Consider the following 12,930-nt stretch of genomic DNA (forward strand, 5'->3'; position numbering starts at 1 on the left):
CATTGATGTAGATACATATAAGTATAAAAAAAAGCACACTCAGTATAAAATACATAAATAAGCAAAAAATTAAAAAAAACATACATATTTACATACAAAAACCAACACTAAGTATTCAATAGAATTACATGTATTCAAAATGTATTCAGGAAAGTGTGATTGAATTTGACAGTGGTCTCATAAAAATTATATTATAACCGAAAAAACATATTATATAATATTTTAAAACAATTAATTATATGTATTACATTTAAATCGGGACATTTTTCCTTTAACGTAAAAACGAACTGTTTTCGTCAATTATTTTTTGTGCTCTATTTCTGGCAGCACGCCATTCCGACTATTAGTTGTTCCCAGGAATTGGCAATACTAAGAAATATTGAAAGGAATTTCTAGGCGCGCTTTCAAACAAAAAGCGCATCTAGTTATCCATAATTGTAAAAATTTTCCTCGTGGAAGGGGGTTGTGCTTATTCTGATATTATTTAAAATATTGCCGCAGTGAAAAGTGGATTGTGAATAAATCGAGTGTAAATCAGGTATGCATATTCAAATTCTAACCAAATGTGATTTTATCGTGGTTTCATAAGCAGTTTGGTAAAATAAGCATTTTTAACGTTCTACGTTTCCGGATTTATATCCGGCCATGGACTGTCACTTCAGCAGTATTCTCCGTATATGTATGGAGAATGCTTATGCTGCTACAACAAAAACAACAACGACGTGTGAAGTTGCAGTTTTGTGGCTGCTCTGAAGAAATTGTGATATTTTGTTCAAAATAGTGAAAATTGCGATAAAATAATATTTTCATAAAAAGTAAAAATAATAAATATAATAATATAAAAATAAATAATAATAATAAAGAAATAATAAAAATTTTCTTTTTTTTAGAAGATTATACATTAAATAAAAGCGGCAATTTGTCATCAATGAAAATATAACGTGAACTTTAAATAAGGTATTGTAAATTACTAATATAAACTTAAGTAGTTAAATACTAACTAACAAAAATTTTCTTTTTTTCAGATCATACACGAAATAAATTTGTCTACAATCAAAATTTAAGTTTCAACAACAAAAGTGCATTGACTGACTTACTGCAAACATTGAAGAAGGTTGGGGTTGAAGGAATACCTTTAGCCGCTAAAACTCTTTTAGGTACTAGTCGAGAAACAGTAGATATTGTAACAATAGCAGGAGGTGAGTTACTTTTTTGGGAATTCAGTTTTTGTTTAAATCAAAAAATTTTGAATATTTGAAAGATGTAGATAAGGTTTATATAGACGTTGGAATTGATGGTCTGAAAGTATTTAAAAGCTCGAATCAAACATTATGGCCAATTTTAGGTTCTGTTGTAGGTTTTCCTAAAGAGGATCCTTTCATCATTGGATGCTTTTCAAGCATGGGTAAGCCCCACAATATTGATGCATTTTTGAAGCAATTTTGTGAGGAAATAATATTTTTAAGAGAGAATGGATTGAAGGTAGGCCCTAATGAAACATTAAAACAATTTGAAATTAGGGCTTTCACCTGTGAATCTCCAGCTCGTGCCTTTGTAACGAGCGTTAAATCGCATACCGGCAGAAATAGTTGTCCAACGTGCATATGCGAAAATCAGTATAGCCAAAGAAGAGTTAGCTTTTCTAAAACAGTAGGCCAACTAAGAACAGATGACTCTTTTAAAAATAGATAAGATGTAGGTTATCATAGTTTGGAGTATAGGCAACATGCAAGTTTGTTAGAATCTGCAAATATCGGCATGGTTTCACAATTTCCCTTGGATCCAATGCATTTAGTAGATTTAGGTATAGTGAAAAAAATACTCCAATTGCTTATTAAAAGGGGCAATGTAACAAAAATGAATGCGAAATTGGATTACCTCTCAAGTTTTGTTCCTTCGGAGTTTTACAGAATATCCAGGAATCTTGATGAAATAGGCAATTAAAGTCTACGGAATTTAGATAATTTTTATTATATACGGGAATATTTGTTTTAAAAGATTGCATATCAGACGATTTGTGCTACCATTTTACTTTATTGCATGCTGAAATTCGACTTCTTTCTTGTGAAAAGTCTTATAAGGTAGAATTGAATGTCGCAAATGAAATTTTGAAAGAATTTATAAAGTTTTTTGGGGATTTATATTTAACCTCACCAAAAAAAAACAAATTGGTATGTTAGTATATATGTACAGTATATAGATACTTAAGTTTATATTATCATAAGCCGAAGGCACTGGCAGCCAGCGCTTAGTACTTACGTGTGACAGTTATTTATAATTGTTACCCTTGTAAAAATAAATAAATAAATAGATGTAACCAAAAAAAAAATATTATATATTAATATATTAGTAGAAAAACTTTAAATCTTTAAATCTGTAAATATGTAATATAAAATTTGAAAATTTTTAGTTTGTAAACAAGAAATGAAAAAAAATATATGTTATTAGAATAAATTTAAATATGTTAATATATAATATAAAATTTTAAAATACTTAGTTTGTAAACAATAAATGAGTATAATAATATAAATGTAATTTCGTTTGTGCTGATGAGTTTGTGATGACAACAATGAGGAGTTTAGGCCATTTGTGCTGATGAGTTTGTGATGACAACAATGAGGAGTTTAGGCCATTTGTGCTGAGGAGTTTGTGATGACAACAATGAGGAGTTTAGGCCATTTGTACTGATGAGTTTGTGATGACAACAATGAGGAGTTTAGTATGCCTTTAGAGCAGGGCCGATATATTTTTCAGTTATAAGAAATTGCTATTGGTAAAAGAGAGATTGAATATCACACCGACAAGGGGAAACTATCAGAACTTTCCCATGGCTAGAACAAAAATGTGTAGTTGGATGAGGATAGTTATGATGAGAATGTGAGTGCTTATATGATAGTCAGCTGTCTTGTAGGGGACATATTCCACATGAATAACAACATATACATTAGTTCCACATGTAAAGTAAACTGCCCCGAATACATTAAAGAAATACTCACACGTATATACTCTAACACGAAATATTTAATGACAGATAATGAGAATGTGTTTAATGGACATACAACTAAATCAGTATACGACAGACTACATATAAGTACAACACTCAGTCACACCAGTACACCACTCAACGACGAACGTTCAAGTTGAACGCATACACAGTACACTAATTGAACTATCAACAGCTCTAGCACAGGAAAATCATACGGCACCGGGAGAAGAACTATTTAACGCCGTGAAGCAGTACAACAGGATTCATTCCACCACAGGGTTTAAACCTGAGGAAGTGTTTTTTTTTATTTCCATTATAAATTACGATCTGTTAATATTAACAATAAGTAATTGGTGTTAGGGTTTGGAATTAAAATGTCCCTTCCCTTTGAAAGAGAACATTATTGTCTTTGGTGGTGTTCGGAGCCGCGGATGATCTGCCCTAATGCACCCGCAAATAAACAGTAGCTTGCAAGCACATATGTACGTACATACAGAGGTGGGCACATACATATTTTTCTTATCTATCGCTATGTTGTGCCGGTACATAGAAATTTATGTAATTATCATGTTTTTTATTTCTGTTATTCCTTGAAATCCGTTCTTCGTTGTTCTGCAAAAATATGTCACACAGCAAGTAAGTTAGGCAGTCTTGTACAAATATTTGAAAATAAATAGTCGAATAAAAGGGCAAAGGAATCGTTTTTCTTTTAACATAACGCTACTAAAAAGGCTTAGCTAGCTTTAACATTGGTGACCCCGACGTGATAATATAACGCGCTTTCCGGTATTTTTTAAATCCGTTATTAAAAACGTACAGTTGTGCCTGCCGCGCACTGATATAATTTCGACTCTCGTTTGCCAAGGTCTAATTCTTCGTCATGCAAGGGGAAGATATAGATCGAGCAGCCTTTCTAAGACTGAAAACCAAGGCTATTTTCAACAGATTGGAGCGCTTAATCAAAGAGTTGGCCTCAGACAAGCTGCACAGTATGGACGAGTACAGTATTTCGGCAACGCTAGAATCTCTGGTCGAATTGAAATCCAACTTTTCTGTCGCACATACAAGCTTAGAGGAATTAGATTTTGACTCCATAGCCAGCGATTTGCCAAGCCACTTCGATGCTGCTCTAATCAACCTTAGGGCTAGCTTGCAACGCGAGATAGGTAAACGTAGTACCTCTCAACATTGCTCCACGTTCAGGATGAACTCCAGTGAAGCCCAATTAATCGTCGTGAACGCCAATAGTTCACGTCTACCATTACTAACGCTGCCTAAATTTTGTGGGGCCTACACTGAGTGGACAAATTTCTATTCGCTGTTCACGTCAATTATCGACAAGGACAGCGACCTCACAAACATCGACAAACTACAACATTTGTGTTCCTGTTTGAGTGGCGCTGCCCTCGAAACCGTGCGGTCACTGGAAATAAGCAATGATAATTATAAAACTGCTTTAGAACTTTTGCAGAAGCGTTTCGATAACAAACGTCTTATATTTCAGGCACACGTCAGGGAGATATTTGGGCTGAGCAAGGTGGATTCAAACGTAGGCATGCTCCGAAAGCTGACAGTCAAGGTCACTTCACACATTCGTGCATTACAGTCGCTCGCATCTAACGAGAAAATTGCAGACTGCATCATCGTACAAATGATTCTCCAGAAACTTGACAAAACGACGCAGGCCAAATGGGAGGAAACCTCTTCGATCAGCGAGCTGCCATCCTGGGATCAATTGACTGCATTCTTGGAAAGGCGCTGCCGAATGCTTGAGAATGTTGAGCATGCTGTTCAAGCACAGACTGGTCAGGCGTTAAGGCATAGCAAAAACGACAGTATTAGTCAAAGGAAAACGTTTGTCGCCTCCAAAGGCTCAACACGTGTTTGTGTATTTTGTGGAGCACCCGAGCATGCAATTTATAGTTGTCAACTTTTCGCAAATTTAGATCCGAACTCGCGCCTGGGGGAAGTTAAGAAGCTTGCACTTTGTCTTAACTGCCTCAAGGCTGGCCATCAAATGCGGGACTGCAAATCCGGATCGTGCCGCACCTGCCAGTCGAAACACCACACGCTCCTGCATTTTAACCGCTCAACTGCTTCGTTAACCGATAGTCAAGCCGATGCTTCATCGGTGGCCACAATTCGATCCAGTGCTATGACTGCATCGATATCTGCTTCGCTTAATGCCCCCGTGTCTCCTTCTGATGCTGTGCTCCTAGCTACTGCCGTCATTCTTGTAAAAAATTGTGCTGGAATCTTCGTGTCCTGTCGCGCTCTTTTAGATTCTGGTTCCCAGTTGCACTTCGTCACAACTCGCTTCGCAAATCAACTTCAGCTATTCAAAACAAAAGCTTCTGCTACAGTCTCTGGAATTGGAGATGCCAACTTCCCAACGGAAGGTTACTCACTCGATCTCGTACTTAAGTCGCGGACTTCAGATTTTTCAACAAGCATCACTGCCCTTGTTGTGAAAACCATCACCGACAATCAGCCTGGCTGCTCCGTGAGCACCAACGAGTGGAATGTTCCGTCGAATATACCACTAGCCGATCCTGGGTTCAACTTACCTCAGCGTATTGATCTGCTCATCGGAGCAGGACTGTTCTTCGATCTACTTTGTGTGGGTCAGATACGCTTAGGATCTGGTTTACCACTACTTCAGAAAACTCGTCTCGGATGGGTGCTATCTGGAGGTGGGCAACAAACTCCAAACCTGTCATCATTCGTCGTGAGGCAGAAATCCTCCAGTGGTCTCATTCCCAGCACTCGGCTGGACTATTTAGTACGTCGGTTTTGGGAGATCGAGCACATTTTCGAACCGATCTCTAAGGCCTCCCAAGAAGATCTTGACTGCGAAGCCCACTTCCAGGGAAATTATTTTCGATTGCCATCAGGTGAATACTCTGTTCGTCTGCCCATAAAACGCAGCATGGATGCCCTAGGAGACTCCTATTTACAAGCTCGTCAACGCTTTCAAGGTCTGGAACGAAAATTCGCCCGTAACCCTGATCTAAAGGCAGAATACAGTAAGTTTATTAAGGAATATCTGGACCTCAACCACATGTCGCTGGTTTCCAACGAGGTTGTACAACAATGCAAGTACTTCCTGCCACATCATTGCGTTATCAAGGATGACAGTAGTACAACAAAATTGAGGGTGGATTTTGATGGATCTGCAACCACTACCTCAGGTTTTTCGTTAAATGACCTACTCATGGTAGGCCCAACTATTCAACCGAAGCTTTTTCATATTCTCATTAGATTTCGTACTTTTCCTATAGCACTTACTGCAGACATCTGTAAGATGTATAGGTGTGTTCGCGTCACTCCACCGGACAACATGCTCCAATGTATTTTGTGGCGAGAATCTCCACAAGAAGACTTTCGCATCTATAAGCTCGACACGGTGACGTATGGAACTAAGCCTGCAGCGTTTCTAGCCATCCGAGCCATGCACCAACTCGCAGCAGACGAATCCGCGACTTATCCCATTGGAGCAGAAGCGGTACTTCGGGACTTCTATGTAGATGACCTGATAACTGGAGGCGATTCAATGGCAGAAGTACTCAACATTAAACTGCAAACAACTAGCCTTCTTACCCGAGGAAGCTTCAAGTTACGCAAATGGTGCTCTAATAGTCCTGAGATCCTTCGTGATATTCCTGACGTAGACAAGGAGAAGTTTCTTAAGTTTGACGATGGCAGTGACATCACCAAAGCACTGGGGCTTGTGGACCCGCACAAGGACAAATTGCTATTTTCATTTGTACCACAAAGAGAACTCGGAAAAAACTCCAAACGCTCTGCGTTGTCTACACTAGCTCGATGTTACGATCCCCTTGGACTAATGGGGCCCACGCTGACCAAGGCGAAGATTCTTCTTCAACGAATGTGGAGAGATAAGCTCGAGTGGGATGAGAGTCTGCCACAATCGTTAGACACTGCTTGGTCTGCTTTTTGCACTGGATTTGCAGACATGCAGTATCTATCATTTCCTCGTTACGTTTTTCAGTCTGAAGCCATTAGAGAAATCCATGCATTTTGCGATGCAAGCCTTGAAGCTTATGGGACTTGTGTTTACACGCGATCAACCAAGGACAACAACATACAAGTTCACCTATTATGTTCAAAGGCCCGTGTCTCTCCACTAAAGACCGTCACCATACCCAAGCTGGAACTCTGTGCAGCAACATTGCTCGCACAGCTAATGGATTCCTCCACCGTCCTTTCGTGGCTGCGAGAAGAACCGTCAAGGTTTAACGTTTTTGTCGCCAATCGGGTTTCCACCATACATCAACTGACAGAGGGCATGCAATGGCACTATGTTCCTACAGCAATGAACCCGGCTGACATTTTATCGAAGGGAGCTACACCCCGGGAACTTCTAGGATCGAAACTTTGGATGCACGGCCCACCCTTTTTGCTAATAGGACTATGAATAAGTTCGTGCGGTTTTTTTTCGAAATTTGAAACTTTATTGACGTAAAATGGTTACAAATTTAATATTCAAAATATTGTCCATCGCTTACTACTACTTTTTCCCATCTTTCTGGCAATTCACGGATTCCCTTTGTGAAAAATTCGGTCGGTTTTGCCGCAATCCACGAATCGATCCATTTTTTGACTTCATCGTAATTACGGAAGTGCTGGTCAGCCAGGCCATGTTGCATCGATCGGAAGAGATAGTAATCGGATGGCGCAAGGTCTGGACTATACGGCGGGTGGGGTAGGACATCCCATTTGAGCGTTTCTAAGTATGTTTTGACCACTTGTGCAACATGTGGCCGAGCATTGTCATGTTGCAAAATAACTTTGTCGTGTCTATCGGCGTATTGCGGCCGTTTTTCTCGCAGTGCTCGGCTCAAACGCATCAATTGTCGTCGGTAGACATCCCCCGTAATCGTTTCATTCGGTTTCAGTAGCTCATAATACACAACACCCAGCTGGTCCCACCAGATACACAGCATAACCTTCAGGCCATGAATATTCTGCGCCGACGTCGATGTTGAAGCATGGCCAGGGTATCCATACGTTGCCCGACGTTTTGGATTGTCGTAATGGACCCACTTTTCATCGCCAGTCACAATTCGATGCAAAAAACCCTTTCTTTTGTGCCGTTGAAGCAGTTGTTCGCATGCCATAAAACGGCGTTCAACGTCTCTTGGCTTCAATTCATACGGCACCCAATGGCCTACCTTTCGGATCATTCCCATGGCTTTTAAACGTTTGGAAATGGTTGATTGATCAACTCCCAAAGTTTTTGCAACCTCTTCTTGCGTTTGAGCCGGATCTTGATCGAGCAATTCCTCCAATTCGGTATCCATGAACTTTGGCGGCGCACCCTCGCGTTCTTCGTCTTCCAAGCCAAAATCACCACTTTTAAAGCGTGCAAACCACTTCTGGCACGTTCGCTCAGATAGAGCATGCTCACCATAAACTTCCACCAAGATACGATGACTTTCGGCTGCTTTTTTCTTCATATTAAAATAATGAAGAAGAATTCCCCGCAAAAACACATTATTTGGCACGAAATTCGACATTTTCAAGTGTGGTAAAAATATTGTTGTTTACGCTTCAAATAAAAAACTTATACTGACGTTTGTGCCTTACGACAGTAGCTCTACAATGAATGTTTGGAAATGTGGATCGATGGAATAATAATCAAGTTACGCCATCTGTTGTAAAACCGCACGAACTTATTCATAGTCCTATTAGAAGCGGAGGACAACTGGCCACGCATGTGCTCACCACAACCAAAACTTCCCGAAATTCGACAAAGGGTTTTGCTTTCTGCAAATAATCATATAGACATTTCCCTTTCATTCAAATACATTAACTCATTCGAAACAATGCAGCGAATTTTTGGGTATGTCAGCAAATTTATTAACATCAAAAAATCGCCAAGGTCATCGCAACTTAAGGCTAAAGACATTCATCAGGGAACTCAACTTCTTATTCGCATAGTACAAAGAGGGCAATTGTGGCTGGAGTACACTGTATTGCAAGCCAATAAATGCGTCACTAATTCGAGCAGCATTGCCTCGTTATCGCCATTCCTTGATGACTTCGGAATTATTAGAGTCGGTGGACGATTAAAAAATTCGATGCTTAGCTTTTCATCGCGCCATCCATGCATTCTACCGAAGGATCATCCACTGACGTACGCAATAATCACCTATTTTCATCGTAAGCATCACCATGCAGGTCCTCAAGCTTTACTCGCCTTTATTCGTATGCAGTTTTGGCCAATAGGTGGCAGGAAAACAACAGCTCGCGTTCTACAAAAATGCATTATCTGCCTCAAATCAAGACCGAGACTCGTCGAGCACATAATGGCTGATCTGCCCAAGGAACGCATTCAGGCTTCGCGGCCCTTCATAGTCACCGGTGTGGATTACTGCGGCCCGTTTTATTACAAGCCTGAAGTGCGCAACAAATCGCCACAAAAATGCTATGTTAGCGTGTTCATATGCTTCGCTACAAAGGCTGTTTGGATGGAGTTGGTAAGAGACCTTTCAACGGGTGCATTTATTGACGCATTAAAAAGATTCATAGCCACGCGTGGAATACCAAGATGTATCTGTTCTGACAATGCAACGAATTTTGTAGGCGCTAAGAACGAGCTTAAGGAACTACGAGACTTAGTTCTCAGTGAAAAACACCGCAGCAAACTTCACAACTTTTGCCTCAGTAATGGGTTCGATTGGCGCTTCATTCCCCCTCGCTCCCCGCACTTTGGCGGTTTGTGGGAAGCAGCCGTAAAGACAGCCAAGCAACATTTCTATCGTTCCGCTAGCTCATCAATTCTTGGGTTTGATGAATTGCGTACATTGGTATGTGAAATCTGTGCTGTGATTAATTCGCGTCCTCTAACCCCTCTTTCAGAAAATCCAGAGGATTTGGATGTCCTAACACCAGGGCATTTTTTGATTGGTGGTCCTATGACAGCTCTTCCTGAATCGGATCTCACGGCGCTAAATTACTCGCGACTTGATCGATGGCAACGTGTAACATATATACAACAAGTCTTTTGGAGGCGGTGGACTCAAGAGTATCTCACTCTTCTCCAGCAACGCGCAAAATGGCTTACGCCTCAAGCCAATATTCAAGTCAATGATGTCGTGTGCATAAAGGAAGAAAATTCACCGCCCTTGAAGTGGCCTCTAGCACGAGTAATTGAAGTTATCCCTGGAGCAGATGGTGCCGTACGAGTGGCACTTTTGCGAACATCTAGTGGCATAAAGCGTCGAGCCGTAAACAAACTGTGTGTTCTCCCGGTAAGGGATTCTGTTGAAAGCCGTGACCTTTCAACGGGGGGAGGATGTTCGGAGCCGCGGATGATCTGCCCTAATGCACCCGCAAATAAACAGTAGCTTGCAAGCACATATGTACGTACATACAGAGGTGGGCACATACATATTTTTCTTATCTATCGCTATGTTGTGCCGGTACATAGAAATTTATGTAATTATCATGTTTTTTATTTCTGTTATTCCTTGAAATCCGTTCTTCGTTGTTCTGCATAAATATGTCACACAGCAAGTAAGTTAGGCAGTCTTGTACAAACATTTGAAAATAAATAGTCGAATAAAAGGGCAAAGGAATCGTTTTTCTTTTAACATAACGCTACTAAAAAGGCTTAGCTAGCTCTAACAGGTGGTATTTAGTTACAATTTTACTAATACATAGTTTTCTATAATTTTATATTATTATATTTTATTTTATATTACAGTACGAGCAAGATCTGTGGGTTTTTTGCGGTTTATTCTTCTTGGTTTAAGTTCCCTTTCCGGTATCAGTCTCATCTCTTGGTTTTTGTGCTCTAATAGTCGCAAGATGTGCTTACTGCTGCTTCTTTTTACTGCTTCAGTGACAGTGTCTATGCCGAGGTCGCGGTGAATATCGTCATTTTTTATGTACCAATTTGCGTTTGTGATTGTCCTTAGCATCTTAGATTGACTTCTCTGAATGATTTGTGGGTTTGATTTACTGGCAGTCCCCCAAATTTCTAGTCCGTAGGTCCATGTCGGTCTGATTATTGATTTGTATGTCATTTGTTTATTAAATAAGCTTAGAGTTGATTGTTTTCCTAGTAGCCAGTAGAGTTGCCGGAATTTGTTTTTCATCTCGTTTCTCTTGTTCAGAATGTGTTTTTTCCATGTGAGTTTTGAGTCAATCGTTATGCCTAAGCATTTTGCACTTGAGTGTATTTTTATGTCTTCCACGATAATTTGGATTGGATAGCATGCAGATTTTCTCTTCGCGTATATTTAATCTTGTGTTTTGTCTTTATTGACCTCAATGCCCCATTTTTCAAACCATTGTGTTGTAGCTGATAGCGTATCTTGCAGTGTTTTTGTTGCTGCTTCTTCATTGTGGTTAGCTGACATTAAAACTGTGTCGTCTGCAAATGTAGCTATCATTGATCCTCGAGTAGTTGGCGTTGGTATATCTGCTGTGTATACTAAGTATAGTATGGGGCCCAGTACGCTTCCTTGAGGTACTCCAGCAGACGCCGTCAAGATAACAGAGCACTCATCGTCATATTTTATGAAGAAGTGTCTATCAGTCAAGTAGCTTTTAAGGATATTAAATATGTTAAGTGGTAAAATGGTTTTTAGCTTATATAGAAGTCCTTTGAGCCATACTCTGTCAAAAGCTTTCGCTATGTCCAAATACACGGCAATGCAATATTTCTTCTTATCGAAGTCGTCTGTAATTTTGTTTACTACTCTGTGAATCTGTTACACAGTTGATAGCGTCTTTTTGTTTTAGAATCGGTTTAATTCTGTCAAGCAGTATTTTCTCAAACAATTTAGAGAGAATGGGCAGCAAGCTAATTGGTCTGTACGAGCTAGCAACAGAGCCGTTCTTGTTTGGCTTGGGGATCGCTATAACTTGTGCAACTTTCCGTACTTTTGGGAAGTATTGTAACCTACCTAATTATCCCGTTGAAGAGGTCTCATATGTATTTTATTATAGTATCGGGTAGTTCCTTTAGTATTTTTTCATTTACTTGGTCGTATCCCGGTGTCTTTTTGTCTTTAAGTTTCTTTGTATAATATTTGATTCCTTCTTTTGTCGTGTTTTGTATTGTGTGGTCTGCATTCTCAATTGTGTTCGGCAGCTCAATGTCTTTATTATCCATGCTATTTGTAAATATTGTTTTAAAGTGGTCAGCTAATGTTTCAGCCTTTTCTTTGCTTGTTCTAGCTCATGCGTTGGAATTTGTTTTTATTGGAGGCTTATGTATGGTTTGCTTTCCATAGGGAATAGTTGGTAGCTGTAGTTGTTTCGAGGCTGCTAAGGCACTTCTTCAGTTGATTGTCATCATATTCTTGGAGAATTTTTTTCAGTTCGTTTGATGATTTGTTTAGTTTAGTTGTATCGGCTGGGTGTTTGGAGCGTTGCCAGTCTTTCCTGAGTTTGCGTTTTTGTTTGATTTTGCCTAAAATAAAAGCAGGGATTTTCTTTGTTATTAAAGTGTCTAATATTTGTGTCGATTGTGTTACTGCTTTTATTATGTTATCGTTTAAGTATACGATTGCATTGTCCAGTTCGGAGGAGGATTTCAAAGAGACTCGAGTTTCCATGTTTTCTTTTATGACATCACGAAATATATTCCAGTTCGTCTTATGGTTATATAGCGAGGTGATGGTTTTTCTAACAGGTCTACCCTGGAGCGTTATTATTATATTAATGGTGAGTGGTCTGATGATAAGTCAAGGCATGATTTTATTGCAATGTTTTCATAAGTCAGGTTTTTCATAATACAGAAGTCGATTAAGTCAGGAAGTTTTTTAGTGTCAGTTGGCCAATACGTCGGTTCTCCTGTGCTTAATATGCTGTTGTTATTTGCCTTAATGGCCTCATATAGGTGTCTTCCTTTCGTGGTGGTTATCCTAGATCCCCATGTTACGTGCTTAGCCTTGTAGTCTCCCCCT

General features: G+C 39.6%; 2 protein-coding genes across 2 annotated transcripts; both read left to right on the forward strand.

The window, feature by feature from the left end:
* Positions 1 to 3,866: 3,866 nt before the first annotated feature.
* LOC128870400 (uncharacterized) lies at positions 3,867 to 7,424 on the forward strand. Its single transcript, XM_054113014.1, has one exon. The coding sequence runs from the start codon at positions 3,867 to 3,869 to the stop codon at positions 7,422 to 7,424; it is 3,558 nt and encodes a 1,185-aa protein (XP_053968989.1).
* A 1,894-nt stretch (positions 7,425 to 9,318) lies between these two features.
* Positions 9,319 to 10,359, forward strand: LOC128870401 (uncharacterized). The gene has a single exon (XM_054113015.1). The coding sequence runs from the start codon at positions 9,319 to 9,321 to the stop codon at positions 10,357 to 10,359; it is 1,041 nt and encodes a 346-aa protein (XP_053968990.1).
* Positions 10,360 to 12,930: the final 2,571 nt, after the last annotated feature.

Source organism: Anastrepha ludens, chromosome X, assembly GCF_028408465.1.
Source record: "Anastrepha ludens isolate Willacy chromosome X, idAnaLude1.1, whole genome shotgun sequence".
NCBI classification, from domain to species: Eukaryota; Metazoa; Arthropoda; class Insecta; order Diptera; family Tephritidae; genus Anastrepha; species Anastrepha ludens.

Bases quoted from the DNA above. Each gene is read 5' to 3' on its own strand.
- LOC128870400 (XM_054113014.1), top strand. From the start codon at position 3,867: ATGCAAGGGGAAGATATAGATCGAGCAGCCTTTCTAAGACTGAAAACC.
- LOC128870401 (XM_054113015.1), top strand. From the start codon at position 9,319: ATGGCTGATCTGCCCAAGGAACGCATTCAGGCTTCGCGGCCCTTCATA.